At 39.8% G+C, this 21,333-nt stretch overlaps 1 protein-coding gene and 1 pseudogene across 4 annotated transcripts in view; both read right to left on the bottom strand.

The window, feature by feature from the left end:
- Window positions 1-21,333, bottom strand: part of PLCE1 (phospholipase C epsilon 1) — a 284,212-nt gene that overhangs the window by 111,723 nt on the left and 151,156 nt on the right. For all 4 annotated transcript variants that reach the window (XM_016164148.2, XM_016164151.2, XM_016164149.2 and 1 more), the window contains one exon: window positions 14,302-14,618. In XM_016164148.2, the coding sequence (XP_016019634.2) occupies window positions 14,302-14,618 (317 nt within the window). The remainder of the gene's footprint in view (window positions 1-14,301; window positions 14,619-21,333) is intronic.
- On the bottom strand, window positions 9,659-9,777 carry LOC118604183 (annotated as a pseudogene).

Genomic DNA, 21,333 nt, shown 5'->3' with positions numbered 1-21,333 from the left:
CCCCCAGAGTATAAATACACTTCAGTATTTTTGTTAGGATTGCCAGAAAATCAGCAAGTGTTCACTTTCTTTGGCCAACAAAAGCATGACTCTCTGTGCAAAAATTTTCTGCACATTTATAAACAAGAACATTTTAGAAAATCCCTTCTTGCTGAGAGATATGACAACAGATATATTTAACTATACCATAAAATAAAGCAGATGCAAAGAATACCATCAGTTGATCCAGCACAGGAAAAGTTTTTTGTTTCTCTTTTGACACGAACATATGTATGTCTTCCTATGCCCCTCAAATATCTTCCCTATGCTGTGCTGGTCTGATGAGCTGCCATCCGAGTTTTCACCTTTGTTTTTGGTCAGATTTCTCAAATAAGTATCTCCAGTCCATTATCTATACTTTCTCACCACTGCACTCTAGTTTTCCATCCCTGCAGGCTATTGTGATGGCAGTCTCCAAGAGATCCATGACCTCCTATCCAAATCTAAGGCAAATACTTTTCTCCCTTACAGAATCTCCCAGTTGGAAAAAAGCCACTAGATGATAAACTTTTGGGTGGACTTTTTCTGTAAATGGCCAGATGATCATTATTTTAGGCTTTGTGAGCCATTCAGTCTTTGTTGCAAATACTCAGCCTCATCATTACAGCATGAGAGAAGCCATAGACAATACATAACGAATGTGCATGAAACTATAAAGTTCCAAAAGAACTTTATTTATGGACTTTGAAATTTGAATTTTATGTCATTTTCACCTATCACAACATATTAGTCTTCTTTTGATTTTTAAAAAAATCATTTAAAAAATGTAAAAACCATGTTAGCTAGCTCAGAAGCTAAAACAAGTAGTGAGATGGATTTGGCCTCAAAGGTCACAGTTTGTCTAGGTCAGCATTCCGACCTGACCCAGGAGTTTCCTCCTAGCTTTGAAGCCAGTCAGCCAGGTTCTGTGTGAAATTTCTCCAGTTATATGAAGCTCACTACCTCAAGCGGATCCTATTCTCAGGGTGAGATGAAATGACTACACCTAGTTCTGCATGCTAAAGTCACAAAGAATAACTCAACTTTATCTTCATGGCAACCCTTCAAACACTGAAATGTATCTATTCTGACCACCTTAGATGTCTATACTTTTCGAAATAGTCCAAGTTTCTTCAGCTATTGCTTGTACAACATGTTTTTTTTAGCGTCCTCTCTGCTTTGGTCTGTAGAAATCCTGCAAGTTTGGCCTCAGAAGACAGCACCTCAGGTGTGCCCAGTGTTGGGGACACGTGAATAATGCTGTCTTCTACCATCTGTTTGCCATTTTGGACTCTCTATCGGTACATTTATCAACTCCCCTGGCTCAGGATAATGTGAACTTATCTTGGAAATTCTTTCCCCTTTGTTTTCGTTGCCCACATTGCCTGATTCTCTTGTGATGCTCATATTCTCCTTCTCACTGGATCCTTTTATCTTCTCAGATGGCGGGTGTCACCAAAGCTTTATCCTTGGAAACCGTGATCTCTCTGACACTTGATGTCTTAGGAAATAGATTAATTCTCGTAGCTCAGACATCCTCCTATAGGGATTGTGCCCAAATTGTATATATAGCTTTGATCTCTTAGTACATGAACTCCAGGCTCCTACCTCCCATTGCCTAGACACCACCCACTTAAAATCTCACTTTATTCTCACCCTAAAACCTTCATGTACCAAACTGAATACCTCTTCACAAGATGCTGATAATAATGATGGTGGTGATAGTAGTAGTAACAGAAATAACCACAAACACTTATTGAGCACCTACACAATGTTACACTGAGCTAAGGATTCATTATCTTAGTTAGCTTTTACAATGAGGAAATGACTCAGCTCCCTTTTATAGTTGGGGAAATAGGCTCAGAGAAGTAAAGTAATTTGGCCAAATCCACTGTGCTAATTAGTAACAGGGTCAGAATTTGAACCCTGAATTAAGTCACGTGCTCTTGACCACATTGCATGGTCTTTGTAACTGCCCAGATGCTGTCACAGGTGTTCCACGTATTCCGCATGCCCTGCCTGGAAAGCCTGAAGTCAGTTTTGACCCTTCTCTCTTGTTCAGCCTTCCTATCCAATCAGTCACTCTACTACTGGGATACTTTTCTGAACCACTGGGAGCCATTTTCCCCTTTTATTCTCACCAGCATCTACCCCAAGTCCCTTGTCATCTCCTGTTTACTCCAGCTCTCTCATGATGGGTCTTCCTGCATCCATTATGCATGATCTTGCCCAATATGTACGATCAAATTGGTTTTCTCAGTTGAAAGGTCTTCCCTGCCATGCATCGATTTGCCATTCATTCATTTGACCCACCCTGAAATTGTCCAGCCCTAACTCACCTAAAATACTCTTTCTAGGGGGAGAAGATATGGAAGACTGGAATGTATGTCAACTGTCATGTAATTTAAATATTTCTTATGTGTACTTTTTGTTACTTGATATTTTTTGTCTTTGGTCGTTTTAAGAGCAGTGTGTTCTGGAAAACTGGAGGAAGAGCAAGAAAAGAAATCTCTAGGTAAAAGAGATTTGAGAAATTCTGGAGAACTGTAATTGATGGACCTTATTTCTCGACTTCTTATATCTTCAATATGCTAATGTGCATTGGAAATATCAATATAGATGTGGGAAAAAGCTGCAAAGGTGTTTCTGAAAAGTACTGAACCATAAGTCTTTATTTTTCCCCCTTCTCTTCTAGAGCAGGTTGAGACACCAGGGTTCTGCAGCATAATTTTTGGGAAAAGTGACTCTAGGAGTGTCTATCACAATGCTAGGCATGCAACACTTGATGTCTTAGGAAACAGATCAGTTCTGTGTAGGCAATAGTGATGAAGGGAGAGAATCCCTAGACTTGGAGTGAGAAGGACAAATGGGAGCCCCAGATCCCAAAGCAGAATGGTCCTATAAGGATTAAATTAGATAATGCATGTGAAGAGTTCTGCATAAGTATGAAGGCACAGTATAAATATGTATATTACTTGATTAAGGGTTTTAATTTATATCTTAAAACTTTCTCCCAAGACTGGCTGTTGGTTTTTACACCTAAAGATTAAGAAATCATATGTCATATACAAATAGAGAGCTTCTTCAAAAATATTAGATTGAAGGACTATAAATACACAGATTTTCATCTTCTCTATTTTCAGGGAGTATTTATTACATTTACATATTTGATTGATCCAGATAAAGATCTGCCAGAAATATAAGATAATATTACTTTTAATTGAAGAGAATATTTTACAAATTACAAAAATGAGTCATAACAACCAGATAACTTTAACATGATTTGGGGTGGGTGAAGGGGTACCGAGGGCATCAGGGCGGCTGTGGGGCCCTAGAGAACGGGGAGAAGAGGATAGAGACTAGAAGAAATGATGTGTTGGCTGGAATGCCAACAAACACCTTGGCTGCATTTTTTGTCCTGGACCAGTCCTGCATGTTTTCGATCCTAATGATTTATATACAATTTTAGTGTTTGTATAATTTTTAAGTGTGAGGTGTAATGATAAAGGAATGAAACTTGTATTTGTGTGAGGCTTATGAAATCCAAATCATGAGATAAAGGTCTCACCTTGTAAATCCATATGCCAGCACAGGAGGGACCAAGATCTCATCTTCCACAGAATTTGTCCTGCTTTGACCTACAGCTGAATCTTTCCTTCCTTCTCTGTTCCTTCTCTGGCTCTTGAGGATTTGTGGTCATGCTGCTTTGGGAGGCTGAGGTAGGTGGATGTGTCATATAGGGGAAGCCCCCCGATCCAACTCTTCCCCTATATGACACATCCACCTACCTCCCCTATATGACAGTTTCCTAAAGTATGTTCTGTAATAGGTACCAGGCCTACAGGCATTCGGTACTCAAGTATACTTGTGAAATGTTGCATTCTGAGAATGTCCCAATGTACATTAGCATAATAAATGACCTGAGAAGTACTGTAATGGAAAAGAAAACCTTAGTTATCATTGTTTGTTCAACCTGAGGCATACGTGTTAAACCACTGGGGAATATTTTCCCACAGAATGCATACTGACATCCCACACAACTCACTGTGGGAGATACTGCTCTGGTCTTACTTGGTTATCCCCCAAATTCCTCAAACAAACCAGCGTTTTATATCCCCATGTCTTTACTCATGGTATTTTCCTCATGGTATAACTATTTATTGTGCAGCTAGATACATCGTACTACCTGTCTAGCAATATAAAGAAGAGTTTGGGCTTTGAGGTCACAAAAGCCTGAGTTTCATCTTGGCTTAGACACTTTCTGGCTATGTGATATTAGGCAAATTATATAGCCTTTTTAAATCTTAGGTTTCTTATTTGTAAAATAAAGCAATGATTCCCATTGTTCAGGGTTGTCTGAAAGCTAAATGTGAGTAGGAACATGAAGTGTTAGGCACAGTGGCCAGGACAAGGCATGAATTAACGATGGCTATATTATTAATTTCTCCATCACCATCATCATCATCACCACTACCACCATTGTTGTCATTATCATCATCCAAATAAATGGAGGAAAAATTAGACATCCTCAAACAGCTAATTATCAAATTAAGCAATTTTTCTCTTTTTTCCCTGAGGAGATAATTTGACTTCCATATTGAGGATGTGTCTTGGTTTTAGGAAGTTATTTCACAGATTATCTCAAGCTAAACTTAGAGACGAAATGAGAAACATCTGTTGGATGGTTGTAGAATTAAGGAGATTCACATCTAGCTTAAAAATGCTTAGCAAAGAGGGGATTGATGGTTCGAGGCCAATCTAATGAGCAGTCACTAGTGATGTGCCATAGGGCTTTCTATTAATTCCTATTTAGTTTGACGTTTTCCCAATTTGAATAAATATACATGACACACACTCACCAAACCTGGATATATATGTAGAAAAAATCAGGAGTGGTAGCTAATTCAATATATAACTGAATCAAGAGTCAAAATTATTTTGACAGGCTTGAATGTCCAAAAAGATAAAATTTAGTAGATTTAAATATAAAACATTACATCCATATAAAGAAACAATAAAGTAACCCATGCACAGAGAAAAGATGCACTTGATAGCTATTTGTCTAGGGGTTTTAGTTAATCTTTAACTAGGCTAATAATTAGACACTGGTATGTGAATGGGAGAAGGAAAAGTTAATAGTTCTATTTTGGCCATAGTTGAGATGCTTTGTGGACATTATTAGAATGTAAAGCTTTGTGAGGGCAGGGCTCTGTTCTTCCATGCTGTATCCCCAGTGCACAAAACAGTGCCTAGTACATAAGCTGGTGCTCAATAACATCTCATTAAGTGAAAAAAGCCAAGGATAGGTATCGAGAAGGCAACTGGGTTTATGAATGTTTAAATCTCTCGGGTGAATGTAGATTCTTGGCAAAGCATAAATACATTCCTTCCTGGCTCCTACATGTGCAGTAAAGATCTCTAAGAGGTTTTTTTTGTTTTGTTTTGTTTTGTTTTTTTTCCCAGCAAGCTGAATGAAACATCCTAATAGGGTCAGTTAATGCAGTTCTGTAGAGAGGCTCAAAATCTCAGTCTCTGACTAAAACGTACCTGGTCTTTCCCACAGTGTTGTGTCATTTAAGTGATGGCAGACAATGCCAGAGCTTCAGGAGCTACTGGACTACTTCTCTGAGTCATGTTTACTATTTCTAATAATGATAACAATATTTCTCACACATCGAAATTCTTATTTGACTATTCACTAATTTCTATTGGATGTATTTTTATTTCTATCAGTCTGAGGATTGAAGTGCTAACTTGATGCCTGCTTTAAACAGAATAAAATAGGCCTCCAATAGGTCAATGGCTTTGGTGGTTCTCTTTCTAGGTTGGTTAAATTCTAGATACATGATAGGAGCTTTAGGAAGAGTAACTAAGAAAATAAAAATATCCTGTCATAGTAACAAAACAATTTGATATTTAGGATTTCAAAACCAAGTCTTCCACTGCAGCATGAGGCGCAAAGAATAAAAAAAAAAAAATACAGAAAGAAAGAAGGAAGAAAGGAATGAAGAAAGAAAAAAGAGAAAGAAGCAAGGTACCCTCCACATTTACTTAAATTTACTTTGAACAATTCTCAATTATCTGCACTAATGGAGGACTTTATTGGGATATTGCTCTGTTCTTCCCTTTGTGGTTCGATGGTCTGGAGCAGTGATTCTTAATCATTGGTAGCATGAGAATCATCTTGTGGAACTTTTCAAAAAAAGACAGATCCCAGTGTCCATCGTGTATCCACTGAGCCAGAAACTCCTGGGGGTGGGGCTCCAGGCACGTGCATATTTGAAAAGTATTCTGATGCCCTTGCCTTTATTTGGCTGATCAGTGGAAACCACTGTTCAAGGAAATCACATTAGATGTTTAAAGCATGAGCACAATGTGGAGGTCCTGATTCCAAAGGTGCTTGGCAGCCTTCTCTACAGCGTTCTCTTGTTGCCCCAACTTTTAGCACAGGCTCCCTACCTCCCTCCTGGTCCTTCTAGAAGTACAGGTAGAACTTAATTAGGATTTTGAATTTCAAAAGCAATCCCTGTTGAGAGTGTAGATTTCATGCAAAATAGAAATCGAAAGAGAGGAGGAAAAACATAGCAGAGATGGTGTGGTCAAGAGAGGAAGATAAAGAAATAAAGTAAAATTTGTATTTTTTAAGGCATTCTACATTCTGAGGCATCCAGTACTTCAAACTCCAGAAGGAAACTTTAAAAGCCAAAGACCCAAGAGCCCCTTTATGCTGGTTGTGTGGAAATGACAACTTATTCTAATGCTCTTCTAGGAGAGTATTCTCAGACACTTGTAATGCCACTGTCCTCTCCATTTCAAGAACCACAGTCTCCCAATTCAAAGGATATGCCCCATGTTTAATATTAGGAAATAAGCACATGTGTTAAAGTCAAAAAGGAGGTCAGCATTGTTATATGTGTTAAAATCATAAAGAATATTTAGAATCCTGCTGTGAGGAAAATGATTTTATTCAGAGTAGGAGAACCAAGGTGAGGAAAAATGGCTCCTTCAGCTTTTGATTCGACAGCATCAGGTTGATGAGCCAAATACATTGGCTCTGGAAACCAAACCACCTGGGTACAAATCCTAGCTCTGAAACCATAGGCCATTTAATTAGCCTCTCTGTGCCTCAGTTTTCTCATCTGTTAAGTGGGGGGAGATGATGATATTTTTAAAATGGTACCTATTATTATTAGTTATTCTGAAAATGAAGTTATTTTAGTTTTTGTTGTTTTTGTAACCAACGATGAATCATTACTGTGCCTTGGGTCCTCAGTGAGTACTTTACACCTGTCATCTTTCTGCATGCTCACAGAAATCATTTGAGGTAGGTACTATTATTATCTCCATCTAAAGATGAAGGATTAGGTGGTTGTTTTGAGGTTACACAGCTGGGAATAGTGAATTAGAACCCAGGCAGGCTTACTTCAGAACTGCATCCTGAATGATAATATGAGTAAACCCTTCCCCACTCCTAGCCCTGCTGATTTCTGAGTGTTACTGTGAGTGAGGAGAATCCTGTGGGTGCTGACTGACAAGAACCATCAAACATGATCTGCTGTCCACTGGCTCCAGCGCAGATGGGCCCCATGTGAATAACCTTGCTCTTAGAAGCTGCCTTGCACAGCTCAGTCTTTGTGGTTTCATTGCTAGTGTGTTTTTTAGTCCAGAGATTTCTGGACTAAGACCTCTGTTAACTAGGGAAAATGCAGTGAAATGCTCTGGGGAATGAATACAATGCTTGCTCTCAGAGGTGTGCCTCTGAGGAGATGCGCTTTCCTAAGTTGAAATCTGGTTTTCCAAAGTGAGCTGAAATTTCCCTGACCCTGAGAGGGCTTTATTAGCAATTTACCCCATGAGTGTTCAGATACGAGGAACAAAGTATGTACAGCAACCCTGAACAGATGATTCTCTTAGCTGTCTGCATAAAAGGGAAAAAAGGCCTTGAGAGAAAACTTTTCTTACATAGTGGAATGTACAAATTTAAAACAATACTTTTTCCAAAATATTTCAAGTGAAGGAACACATGTGGACATGAGGACACGGCCCTCTATTACCATATGTCATACTTTTTTCTTATTGTGCTGAAATGGTGTTCCCTTGGCTGTGACCATCCTTTTGGATGTTGGAATGTGCCAAAGTGACCATCATCACTTACGAAGTGTATAAGGGATTCTGGCTGAAAGGACCCAGGCTCAAACCCAGCCTTCTCCTGGCTAGATGGTTTATTTATTCGTATAATTCTTTGCCAGGAAGGTAAGCTTTGTAGAGGAGGTGGCTTTTAAACTTTTGAATTGTAGAGGAGGTGGCTTTTAAACTTTTGAATTGACATCGGGTGAAGCCTACCAGATGGAAGGAACATGTACCAACTGAGTGGCATTGTGTGGTTAGAAAAGCAGGTTGAAGACTGCTTAGGTTGACTAAACTGAAGAGGGTAGGGGAAGGTCACAGGAAGCAAAGGTGGAATCCTTCCAGAGCCTTCTGGGGTCTCGGTAAAACTGGGCTCAATCTTGGGCTCATGACCTGCCCTTGGACCACCTGGTCCAAAAGGGGAGCCCAGACAAATAGTCTTGCTAAGAACTACTAACTGTTAATAGAATCTCGAAGCTGAAAACCAGCCCTGAGCTAGAGAAATCAACTATCTACTACACAAAAGAGTGGCTGGCAGCAGTGTGGGCAGCAGGAGGTTACGGAGCCAAAAATTCACTCTATTGACAGATCCTGAGGACCAGGATCTATAGATGCAGACTGACAAATCCCTATCTCAAATGCCGCCATCAAAGAGTGAACAACAGGATAGAAGCAGAGGCCATATTGAGGGGTCATAGGTTTGACAACTAGTGATGCAGAACTGTATCCAAGAATACACCTCATGTTCTACCACAGAGCACTACAAGATGTGAAAGCAAAGAAAGTAAGGATGATCTTTAATCTCTATTTGCTGCTCGTCTCTTCTCAACCTCATGTACTAATGTATGTGATCTCTCTGGTGAAATTACCTATAAAAATGCCTCCCTGTCTCCTCTAGAAAAGACAAATGGTTCTGATATTTATTCTAAGAGGAATTAAAAAACAGTAATATTTAAAGAAATGCAGGCTAGAGGTAAAGGTTGTACAGAGGAAGAAAATTGGTAGTGGGTGGGGGGAGCAGTAAGAAAGAACAATATAATTTGAGACTATCAAAGGAAGAGACTTTGTGGGTGGCCAGGAAGTGAGGTTGCTCAACTTGAAGGAGAAAGAGAGAACAATGGCTTCTTGGAGCTTTAGATCAAGAATATGACTGTAGAGGGGTGTCCAGATCAAAAGCGTTCAGGAAGACCTGCCTCCCAATGAAGCACAGCAGGACTTAACCCATGCCCGGCACAGATCTTGACTGCCAATGGCTTGAGGGCTGACCTCTTGCATAAGTGTCTTTGTATTTGCAAGGATAAAAAGATGATCTCTTTTTCGAAGTCACTCTGGTGTGCATTAGTCTCGATGTCAGACAAGAGAAGGGGGAATAGGATTGCTTTCAAGCCACAATCTAAATTGTTTTTTTTTATTTTTATTTTTTATTTATTTTTTAGGCAAAGCAGCCCTAGGTTGATCTTACAGATTGTAAGGACCTTGTCATTTTACAATCCCTTATTTTAAAAATTTTTTATGTCTACAGTACCTGGTCTTCCTAGGTGGTCTCCTATTCAAGTACTAACCAGGACTGACTTTGCTTAGCTTCGGAAATCAGACGGGATCAGGCTTGTTCAGGGTAGCATAGCCATAGACTAAATTGGTTTTAAATGACTTATCTCTTGGCCTTCCTTAATGTAAGCCAAACCTTTTCAACTGTATCATGATTGTACTTTGAACTGCATTTTAATTACATTTTCCTAAGAATGAATGTTATGTAACACTGCCCAAATGGCATCAGGGATTTTCTTCCCTTTCCTCACATTACAGTTAAGTCATTGCGTAAAGAGTTTGTTAAAGTTTGGGAAACTTCTAACTCTTGACCATGTTCTACTGACAATCAGGAGCAAACTGCCTCCTTAGATCATGAGTCTTGCTCTTGCTAAGAAGTGGTTGTTTTCTTTTCTGGAATGTCTTCCCTTCTCTGTGATGTTCCCCCTCTATCCCAGTCATCCTTCAAGGCCTAGCGCCACACTCCAGAGCTGAGTAGAGAGAGTTCTGCTCACTCACCCAGATACCTCAGCTCCCACTGTCTGTGCCACTCATACTGCATGTACTTTCTGCCTTATTTGGTAGCAATTTGTGCCCAAGCCTGACTACAATTTAAGATGGGTAGCTTCTGGCAGCCACAAACTGTTACTCACTTCCCTTAGTGCTTATCCACCATGGCGCCCTGCTTCTGAAAAATACTGAGAATATGTTAAACTGAATGACTGATTGCATGGATAAATGCATAAACTGCCTCTCCCCTAAGTGACTAGAACTCCTGCAATGGAGCTAATATTCTCTCTCTTTTCTTTCAGAGTCTCCAGTGTTCCAAGGAATATATCTATCTTCCTTCCCTGAAGAAAGCATATTTATTTTGTGTATCTAATTTTGACAGAGTCAAAGTATGGGTGTATAATGTTATAAAATTTCACCATATATTGCTAAATCCTTCTTTAAAAGAATATGTTTGAAAAAAAAAAGAGAAGGCTATATAGCATAGTAGGTGCTCAATAAATGTCTTGAGTGAATGAATGAATGAATGAGCGCATGAGTGATAACAGGAAATTGGATAAAAATAGACAGAAAGAGGAGTAGAAAAAGGATAGATGCACTGGAGATTTCGAAAAAAAGTAGAAAGAAAGGAAAAGGAGAAGGAAAGGCAAGCCAAGTCTAATTAAACTTTAAATCAGCAATTCTGGTTTTACTACAAACTTGAATGTGATAATAAGAGACGGAAGGAGTTGAGGGAGAAAAGAATAGATTCTAAATACAGACATCTGGATTCTGACATTCACTCAGTCACTGTGTGATCTTGGACAAGTGACTCAACCTCTCTGAGCTTCACTATTTTTTAAAACTTTAGTTTGAAGTAATTTTATATTTACAGAAAATTTGAAAAAATAGTAGAGTTCCCATATACAATTCACTCGGCTTCTCCTAATGTTAGCTTCTTTCATAACCATATTACCATTATCAGTTAACATTGCTATACTGATGTTAATTAAACTATATGCCTTATTAGCATTTCACTAGTTTTGCCATTAACATCCACTTTCTAGTACCAAGATCCAATAGGGTCCCACACTGCACTTAGTTGTCATGTCTCCTTTAGTCTTTGACAGTTCCGAAGTCTTTCCTTTCAGCACCTTGACACTTTTGAATAGTAAAATGTCCCTCAATTTAGGGCTGATGGTTTTTCTCATGATTAGAGTTAGGCTATGTTTTTTGTTTGCCTGTTTGTTTGTTTTTGTTTTTGTTTTTTGGCAAGAGATGATGTCATGCCCTTCTTAGAGCATCATATCAGGAGATACACATATAAATGTGTTTTATCTGGTCAGGTTGACTTTGAGCACTTCCTTAAGGTGACGTCTACTGGGTTTCTCCCCTGCTCTATTTTTCTTTCTGTAACTAATAATTATTTTGTGGAGAGATACTTTGAGACTATGCAAATATCTTGTAACTCATCATATTTTTGCCCAATAATTTTCACATTCATTAGGGGTTCCTTCCTGTAACAATTTATTACTGGGGTGTCCTAATGATGAATTCTTATTTCCCTCATTCCTTTCACATTTAATTGGAATTCTTTTGTAAGTAAAAGTTGTACCTTACCCTCCCCTCCCATTGCTTTGTTTATTCAATTATTTATATCGGTATGGACTTATGAATATTTATTTTATTCTACAGACCATAATCCAATATCGCCATCATTTATTTTGTTTCTTAAACTTCACTTCCTTCAACTGTGAGTCAGGGATAATGACAACTGTCTTATACAACCATCATAAGGATTAAACGGGATTGAAAAATGTGAAAATATCCAGTCCAGAGAACCTAGTAAATAAATGCTAGCTCCTTTCCTTCCTTTTCTTTACAGAAAATAGTCATGCTAATTTGGAGGCAAGATGATTCTAAATAGGTGAGAATCTTAATTTAAGAATTCCCTTAATATAATGCAGCTTTTCTAACCTAAGGTATATAAAGCAACAAAAATTTAGCTATCCCAATGTTGCCTAGTGGAGATCCTCTGGGATGTAATGACTATGTGAGATTGATTTTTAATCAGCATGCCAATAATTTGTATGAAAATAGATGCTTGAGAATACTTGAAGACAGACTGTTCTCTTAAGTAGTTGAAGTGTTTTCCCAGAAATCTTGTTTACGTTCTGAAGTTGCTTAGCTAAACTATTTTCAGAGATACTGCAAAGCATGCCTCGACCCAGCTATGGTTCATGTCATCACTCACTCTGAATTAGTGAAATCACTGATTCATCTTTGATTACCAAGATTGTGGTAGTGAATGTAAGAAATCCAAGTTTTTTTCTCCAAGATTAATTTAGAATTAGATTTCGAATGTTCAGGCAAATCACTTTTACATATAGGTGAAATTTAAACCAATAAGAACAGCGACAAAGGACGAGAATAAGGTCATAAGAATGTGAGAGTGACTGGATATGGACATTTAAAATAATTGACTAAATACAGTAAAATCCACTAATAAAATCATTCAGTTTACTGGAACTTTCATTTCCCACCCAGTTTTATCAGTAAGGGAAATCAAGAACGTCAGGAGATTTATTTTTAAAAAACAACTTTGGGACAGTGTGGTTCATAAGCTCTCATGTGGACTCCCAGACAGTCTGTCTTACTCAGTTTGGGGTGGGACCAGGATCTGTTTTTATCAGGCACCAGCTCCCAACATGAGCCTGATACAGGTGGGAGGCACAATACTGCAGTAGTGCAAAGCCCAGGCTCTGGGGCCCATCTGGATTGAATCTCACTGTTGCTGCCAACCTCCAGTGTAATCTTGGGCAAATGGCTTCACTGCCTCGTGCCTCAGTTTCCCCATTGGTAGGGTGGGGCTAATGACAGCACCTGTCTCCCAGAGCTGTTGTGAGGAGCAAATAAATGGTACACGTAAATGATCAGCATGGCAATACCAGATGGATTTCAGCAATCCCTATGGATAATGGACCCCCCTTTGAGGAACTGTGTTAACGGCATGTCTGGGCACAGAACCGCTTGAACTCAGCCTCTAACACTTTCTGCATCCACTGTGCCCTGCCATGGTCACTGCCATTTATATCCATCATCAGGGTCATGACTGGCAGGCTAAAGAGGATGCAAGGTGACCTGCTTTTGTTAGAAAGTGTTTAACTAACAAAGGCTGAGTTACATAGGACCCGAACAGGGACTCTTAGGATTTAGGTTGTTTACTACATGATTAAAATAGGAAACTACTATATTTGTAGAGTTAAACCGACTACCAACTAACTAACACAGGGACTGAAATTTTGCATTTTAATATTCAAGGCAAAAGAAATTAAATCTAAAAGAAATAAAATGTCAAACAGAAAACTCTGGGTGTGGGGTAATGTTTAAAAATCTTATGACTATGAGTGCAGCAACCCCAATCCAAGCACTGCACAGAGGTCTGCCTCTCCTTCCTGTCCCTTGTCTTGCTCCAGGGCCACAGGATGTCAGCCATTGGTCCTTTTCCTCCCAGTGAGACCCTAGACCTCTTATATTGCCTCCCTCTAAGTGCTCCCAGACTCCAGTCACACTCTGTCTCTTCAGAACTGGTTTCTGGTAAGGTCTCTGAGGCCTCAGAGGGACCTTCTGGGCCTGGGGATCTTGATGGATGCAGAGAACAGGTATGGGGATGATTCATTGCCCCTCAAGTCCATGTACCTCCCCACTCTCCTGACCCTGGTGTGCTGGCGTTCAGTGTCTGCTGAGGAGGCCTGATAGTGGAAGAGGGGGTGGGTTAGACAGATCTCATGGCCAGGAGTCATATTTTCAAAACTCAAAACTAAGACATCTTAAAAGCCCCTGTAGAAACAAGAGGGAGAATATTTGAATATGGCCCTAGGAAGAGTATCTTGTCAAGGGAGGGGAGAAAAGGTAGAGACTGGTTGTTCAAAGGGAGAAGGTGGGTGGACTTGGTAATGATATGGGGTAGAGATGGGATCAATTAGGCTTATAGGTAGGTATGTTGGGGTGAAGTGAGAGGGAGGATGACAATATATCATCTATCTTACTGCCCAGAAAGAAAGCAGCCATCATGGAAACAGCAAGACAGACAGGTAGGTGAGGTATCAGTAACAAAAACACCTCAGAGTGGCTTCTTACCTCATTAAATCTCATCACAAGATCTTCGAGGGCGTTGTGCTCTCCATTCTGGGAGGTGAGAACTGATGCTGAGATGGACGCTTTGAGGCCGGGCAGTGAAGCCTGGCATTCTGGAGTGCCCAAGTTCCGAGTCAGGAAGCAAAGGTAGTCAACCGGCAAGACCCTTCGGTAAATATTCTGTTCCTGCTCCATCAGGATGCTAGCGACTTCCTCTGGGAACTGGATGAGGGGCTGCAGATCAATCAGTTCCTTGCTGATCCCAGCTGAACTTGAAGGGAGGGCATTGGAATTGGCCACGGAGGTGGCTGGTTGGCGTTCTGAAATAAAACAATGAAGTCAGGGTCACTTCAAGGATGGTATCCATTACAATGGATATTTACTTGAGAGCCATTCGAAATCATATAGGTTTCTTAACCAAGGTTTCTGCTTGGTGAATAGTTCTATGTTATCTTTCTTGTTACGAAGACCTGATATCTGCCCTGCCTACTCCCTTCCATCCTCCCTAGAGGGTGAGGGAAGGCTTGGTTTCCTATTTTCAGAAGCAAAATTGATTTAACACACCATTCCCTAATCAGTTCATAATGGTACTCTGCGGAGTAGAGAAATAAAAGGTACCATTTGTTTTCTCATCCTCCAGTGCTAACCATGAGAGTGAAAAGAAAGGAGGATGTGTGTGGGCACAGCAATTGCAATGAAAGAGGAAAGAAGCCTGTAGGGAGAAGAGTCATGTACACGTACGTGCACATTGTGTATAAACACGCAGGAGACCTGAGGACCCTCTGCACATGAGGTTTCAAAACTTCATGGTCTACTCGGCCAACATTTCATCCTCAAAACTCCGATTCCACAGAGATCCATTTGAGGGTTTACAGAACCACTTATAAAAGAAGAAATGAATAGCTAATGAGATGTTTCTGAATAAATAAAATAAAGAAATCTTATTCCCTGCTCCACAACTGGTAGTAGGAAGACGGCAGTGGGAGAAAAAGTAGCAAGCGCATTAGATGGAAGTACCAAATGCATACGTAGACTCAATATTGTTCCCTCAGCACAAATTCACTTTATTTTAACCACTACCCTCCCAATCTGTCTCTTAATTTCCTACCTATATATGTCTAGCACTCATTCATTTATCTACTTAACCATTGGTCCATCCATTCATTCAAAAAACTGAAAATCTATAATGAACCCTATAACAGAATTTCCCAAAGTATGATCAGTTTTGTGGCTAGCTAAGTTGGGTAAATGTCACACATTCATGTCACAAATTCTCTTCCTGGAAATACATGGGGCACGTGAGTACACCATTAAAGACTCTAAAGGGTCTGGCAGTAAAGAAATCCATTTACATCACTTCACCTAGCACTTCTCCAGAGGCCTACTTTACATAACACCTATTATGCCATTCTGTGTGGCTAGTGTTGCTTGGAACCACTTCAGGAAATGCTGCCCCAAACTGTTCTCACTCTCCATCCAGTTCACATCTTCTCCTTCCCAGAAGTCTCTTTCTAGCCAGCCCTCCTTCACACTTCTCATGGTGCTTCAGGGAAGGACCACATTCTATTTTCCCAGAATCTTTCTTACATTCCTGATTTATTAAACACCCCTATTGACCCTTTAGCAGAATAAAAGTGTCTTCCAATAACACTGCATTTCTCACCACTGACTGTCATCTGGCCTGGACATTGGATAGCAGCGAAACTCAAGGAAGTCTTCCTCAACATTCAGACCTCAATATTCTTGACTTCTTCTTCTTCTTTTTTTAAATCTCTATTGCAGATAACGTTGGAATTGTCACTCCAAAGTACTCTGTCTCTGGTTTATTGAACTCTGAAGCCATTATCCCTGAATTGAGCTCCTTTTCCCTCTACCCTTTCCATGAAACCTTCTCTCTCTGTCCTCAGCAGACATCCAGTTCCTTGGCCTCGGTCTCGGTGCACAGTCAGAATTTTAACATGACACCCACCAACTCCCAGGATTCCGTCACAAGTCACCTTGACTTTCCACCACATGCACTTTCCCATCCTCAATCCTAGGCAAACTCAACCACCCACATACTTGGATTCTAGACTGCTATATGACACTGACGATTATGCTACTTAGTGACCCTTGGTGATTTCTGTTATCTTACTTCAGCTAGGCCCCCAGGGCAGCTTCAACTTGACATGAATTTATTTATTTTTCCCTATATAACTTACTGTCATTTTTATCTTGGCAGTATACCTTTTCACTCACCCTCCCAAACCTACTTTTATTTTCATTACATTAGTTCAATCATTTCTTAACCTACTACACTGTGATACTTGTCAAGTGTCAGGAACTCCTTCGGTTAGTTCAAATGCTTCCATTTCTTCCACTTTCCCTTCCTTCTCTGAGAATGGTGTGTGCCCCCTCCTCAAAAAGGCCCATCTAGGTTTGTGATTACGTCTATTCAACTTGCCTCAGTGGTTTCCTCCCCCTTCGGTCTCTGTTTTTCTAATGATTCTTCTTTGCCTACACAAATATTCAGCTTCCCTTATCCTTAAATACAAACCAACAAAACTTCCTTTCTCCCTTAAACTCCAAATCTTCTCTAGCCTCCCCTTCATTATGGACCTTCTCTAAAGGGTAGCCTACATTCCCTGATTCCTTCCTCTCTAAGTATGGTGACCATATCTTCTGATCCAAAAATTAGGCCACATAGTCTGTTCAAATTAAACCACCAAGGACGTGGGAGAGAAAATTGGAAACCAGGTCTGTCCTGGAAGCGCCTAGTTCTTAGATCGCTGTGTCGATAGGGCATCTCTGTTGACTGTCTGGGCTCTGATGTTCTCCCTTGATTAATCCTCTTCTAAGCAGCTCACCACCTTTGAAGCATAACTCAGGACAGAGTACTTTGTGATTTGCAATTTGGTGGTAATTTGCAATTTAATTGAGTTGGTCCCCTTTTTGGAGGAATGTTTTCAGTGACAATCTAAAAAAAAATTGTGAGGGGAGAGCTTTAAAGTTTGGGCTATATTGCTCTCCACTGATATACCGTGAACTGTTTTAAATATATTCTGGTCAGAACTTTCTGTTTGTCTTCTGTGTAAAAAGCAGAGTATCCAAGTTATCACTTCACTTTGATTCTAAAAAGTGAGCAGGTGAGCAAAGAGTACAATGACTTATTCTAACCACTTTTATCCATCTTTAGGACCAAACTACCAAAAAGAGACTACAGCAAAAAGAGAGGACTACCAAATTATATTTGGTTCTCTCTAAGCTCATATTTGAAAATAACTAAAAATACGGCTGGTGCTCAAAATCTATATGGCCTATATGTCCTCACTCTTCAACTTTCTCAATAGTTTAGAAAGTGACTGCATTTCCTGAAAATTGAGTCAGGATGTGGCCTGATGACAGAGGCAGACTGCAGTTTCTGGATACTGATAATTTATGTGCAGTGGAATTAGACATATATAGGAAATCTTCCCAGAAATAACCAACTCTAAGACATGCTTTCAAAGCAGAGCACTCTGAGAAGGAAATAAAAGTAATACCCAAATCTTATGAAACTATTTACCTAATATGTAAGAGAAGAGATAATGTAATAAAAAATGTAAATAATATAAGATAATATGATACAAACTGTTATAAATCTTGAGCTATGAATTACATGCTATTACAATGAATGAAGAGTCTAGTGACTGGTGATAAATAGCAATAAAAAGAACTTAAAAAATGGAATAAAGGAAGACAAAGAAGCCTGGTCTTCCTCATTATTTGGGAAGCAAAGTTTATAAAGACCACAGAAAACTATAATTATCCTCCTGTGAAAAAATTTTTTTTTGCAAAATTTCTGGTGAATAAAATTACCCACTTATAGTAAATGTTTGCTCTTAGTCCCATACTCTTCAGTTAATAGTTATTCTATAGTAGACTAGGACTATATCTCTAGACACTGTCACAGCCTAGAAATATTTACCATGAGACACATTATATTCAAGTTCTAATATCCTGTTCAAATAATAGCTTCCTGAACTAAGTGCTTTATATGGATTAATTCAGGAGGTAGACAGTATTATTATGTGACACTCAAATAGGGTCAAGGTCACGTAAGTAGTAAGCTGAGGATCTGGGATTTGAATCATGGTTTATTTGACTTCAGAGCTCATGTTTCTGATCACTCAGCATATTGTCTATGTAGCAAACAAAATGTCACACTAACATTCTGGTTTCTAGATGCCTCTCAAGTGATTTTAGTTAGTATAAATCAACTTTTCGTGCTCGTTTACTTGGAGTGATCTATAAAATAAACTCTTTGAACTCCAAGGGTAAGGATTTGACTCTAGAGCAGAGATCCCCAATTCCCGGGCCGTGGACTGGTACCAGTCTGGTCCATGGCCTGTTAGGAACCAGGCTGCACAGCAGGAAGTCAGCGGTGAGCAAGTAAGCGAAGCTTCATCTGTATTTGCAGCTGCTCCAGTGCTAGCATCACTGTCTCAGCAAATCATCTCAAATCATCAGGCATTAGACTCTCATAGGGGCACTGGTCTCTGGTGCCAAAAAGGTTGGGGGCCACTGCCCTGAAGGGTGGACAGTTCCTCTCCTTGGTGAGTCTGGAACTATCGCTTCAAACACTACATTACAATTACATTAGAATAGAGCACACAGAAACTTAGATGTGCCTTCTTCTTCCTTTCTTATAAGTTCATAAGAATGTTCCCATGCTTTAAACTAGCATTTGTCAGGGTGTGTTATACTGAATTTATAGACATACTGGGCTAAACAAAGTTAAGCAATCTCTCTTTTTCTGTTTTAACTGCAGGACTTCTCAGAGCCTTAAATAATTCCCACAAGAACAGTATACTATCATAGTTGACAGTAGCTCTCCTCAACCTTGTAGTATGTCTCTGTATTATTTACATGAAAATCATAGTCCTTTCAAAACTTTGGTCATCACACTCAGTGATTCTCAATGGGGGAATGGAGCCTAAGGTGTTTGTGAGATTAGTTTCCAAGGAAGCTTAGTTTGCCCTGTTGCTGGAACCCTACGTAAAGGTTTAAGGGTGAGGGACCATGGCTTTTTTAGGAAACTGCAAAGTATTCCTGATGGCTGAAGTATATTTTTGAGAGATGGAGCATCACTGTGGAAAATAAGAAAGGAAGTTTATTTTTTAGAAGGCACTAGAGCATTGATCCCCAGTGTTTTTGGCAGCAGGTTCCTAACAGGCCACACATCAGTACCAGTCTGCAGCCCGGGGTTTGGGGACCCTTGTACTAGAGTATAAGTGTGGCTTATGAAGAAACAAAGGCAGATGTGAATAGTGGCAGAATCAAGGCATATATGTGAAGAAATATCACTCTAGAGTTCTGAGTCTCTGGTAGGTCTAGGCAATCACCCCACTTGGAGGGAAGAGACTATGGGCCAAGTTTTCCCTTGAGGAATACTACCTGGAGAGGCATTCTCTCCTGCCATCCCCACAGAATCCTCTCATTCCCTGCTGGCTTCCTTCCTTTCTGGTGATCAGAAAACCTCTGATCTTGTCGATAAGCTGACATTTCCAGGGCTGTCTACAAACTGCGCAGCCCAGAAATAATCAGAAAAGTTACTCTACTTGATGAGCACTTTTCCTTAATAATTGTTCACCCAATGACCTGGAGTACAGTGCCTTTGTGGAACTCCTTCCCCCAGAATTCTGTTTTTCTCCCTCAGGGATAGTACTTTGGTTCAGAGATGCTAGTTTAGGTCCGAGCCCACAAAAGAGGTTCAGGCTTGCTCTAGAGCCCAGCAAAACCTGCCGCTTCCTACTTATTTCTCTCTTTTTTTTGGGGGGGGGGTCCTTATCAAAACTAAAAGCATTCGATCTTTCTGTGCCTCATATGAAAATCTATAGTTCATCAAATAATCTCAAATAATTTGCATAATGTTAGGGAGTCATGACAGGTAAACATTCCTAATCTTAGTTTTTATAAAGCTTGAGTTAAGTTGCTACGTAACTTGCCCAAGAATCCAGCTTCTGTGTGGTAGGCCATGGAACTGGCAAAAACTGAGCATGAACCAGAAAATTCCAGCTCCTGGCCCAATATTCTGCACTGCCCCAAGCCGAGCCTGAGTTATCTTGGGAGTGCTCTGCATCCATGGGCCAGCCTTATTAGCTCCAATACACCTGAATGGGTTTAAGAAAGGCTGAGTAGAATTCATTCACTCATTTATTGAGTGCCTATTATATGCCAAATTTTGTTTCAGGCTACACTGATGTTGGGATTTAGTGAACAAGAAAAGATCCTTGTTCATACAGACCATTCTAGAAGAGACAAATAAACAATAATATAATGTTGGTTGGTGGATAGAGGTGTGGAAGGTGCAGTATTACACAGTATATATTAATTAGAATGTTAGCAATTTCCTAGAGTTTTTCTGTAAAAGTTTTCAGAGCTTTACCATCCAGGATGCTCCTAGCTTTGTCACCTTAATCCTTGTCTAGCATCATAACGATAGCTATTCACCTAGCTTTTGTTCTTCACCATTCGTTAGCCCTTTGCATCATAACTCATTTAATTCTTACTATGAGCCCTGTAAAGCAAGTGTAATTATCCCCATTATATAGATGACAAGATAGAGGCCAGAAACGTTAAGGATTTGCCTAAAGATACCCTGATACTGAGATAGGGCTGCTACTAAAATTCAGCTCTGACTCCAGAAACCCATCTTCTATTACGCTCAGTGTTTCGAGGGATCTTTTGCAGGGGAGACAGATTCTTCTGATTTCCTGCTGAGTCTCTCTCTCTCTCTCTTACACACACACCCTCTTTTCTTTGCTGGGTATGGAGAGAGGAGGTTGGTGAGGTAGGCAATGTTATATTTCTAGGAATATGACTTTAAAAATAGAACACAGTACTTTCCCTATACATTTAAAATTTTAAAAAATTCAATTACATTTGACATTCAATATTATACTAGTTTCAGGTGTACAGCACTGTGGTTAGACATTTATATAACTTAAGAGGTGGTCCTCCTGATAGATCTAGTACCCACCTGACACCATACATTACACAGTTATTACACTTTGA

This window comes from Rousettus aegyptiacus, unplaced genomic scaffold (genome assembly GCF_014176215.1).
Source record: "Rousettus aegyptiacus isolate mRouAeg1 unplaced genomic scaffold, mRouAeg1.p scaffold_m13_p_6, whole genome shotgun sequence".
NCBI lineage: Eukaryota > Metazoa > Chordata > Mammalia > Chiroptera > Pteropodidae > Rousettus > Rousettus aegyptiacus.
The sequence above is the reverse complement of the archived record's forward strand: the minus strand, read 5'-3'. Positions and strand labels throughout refer to the sequence as shown.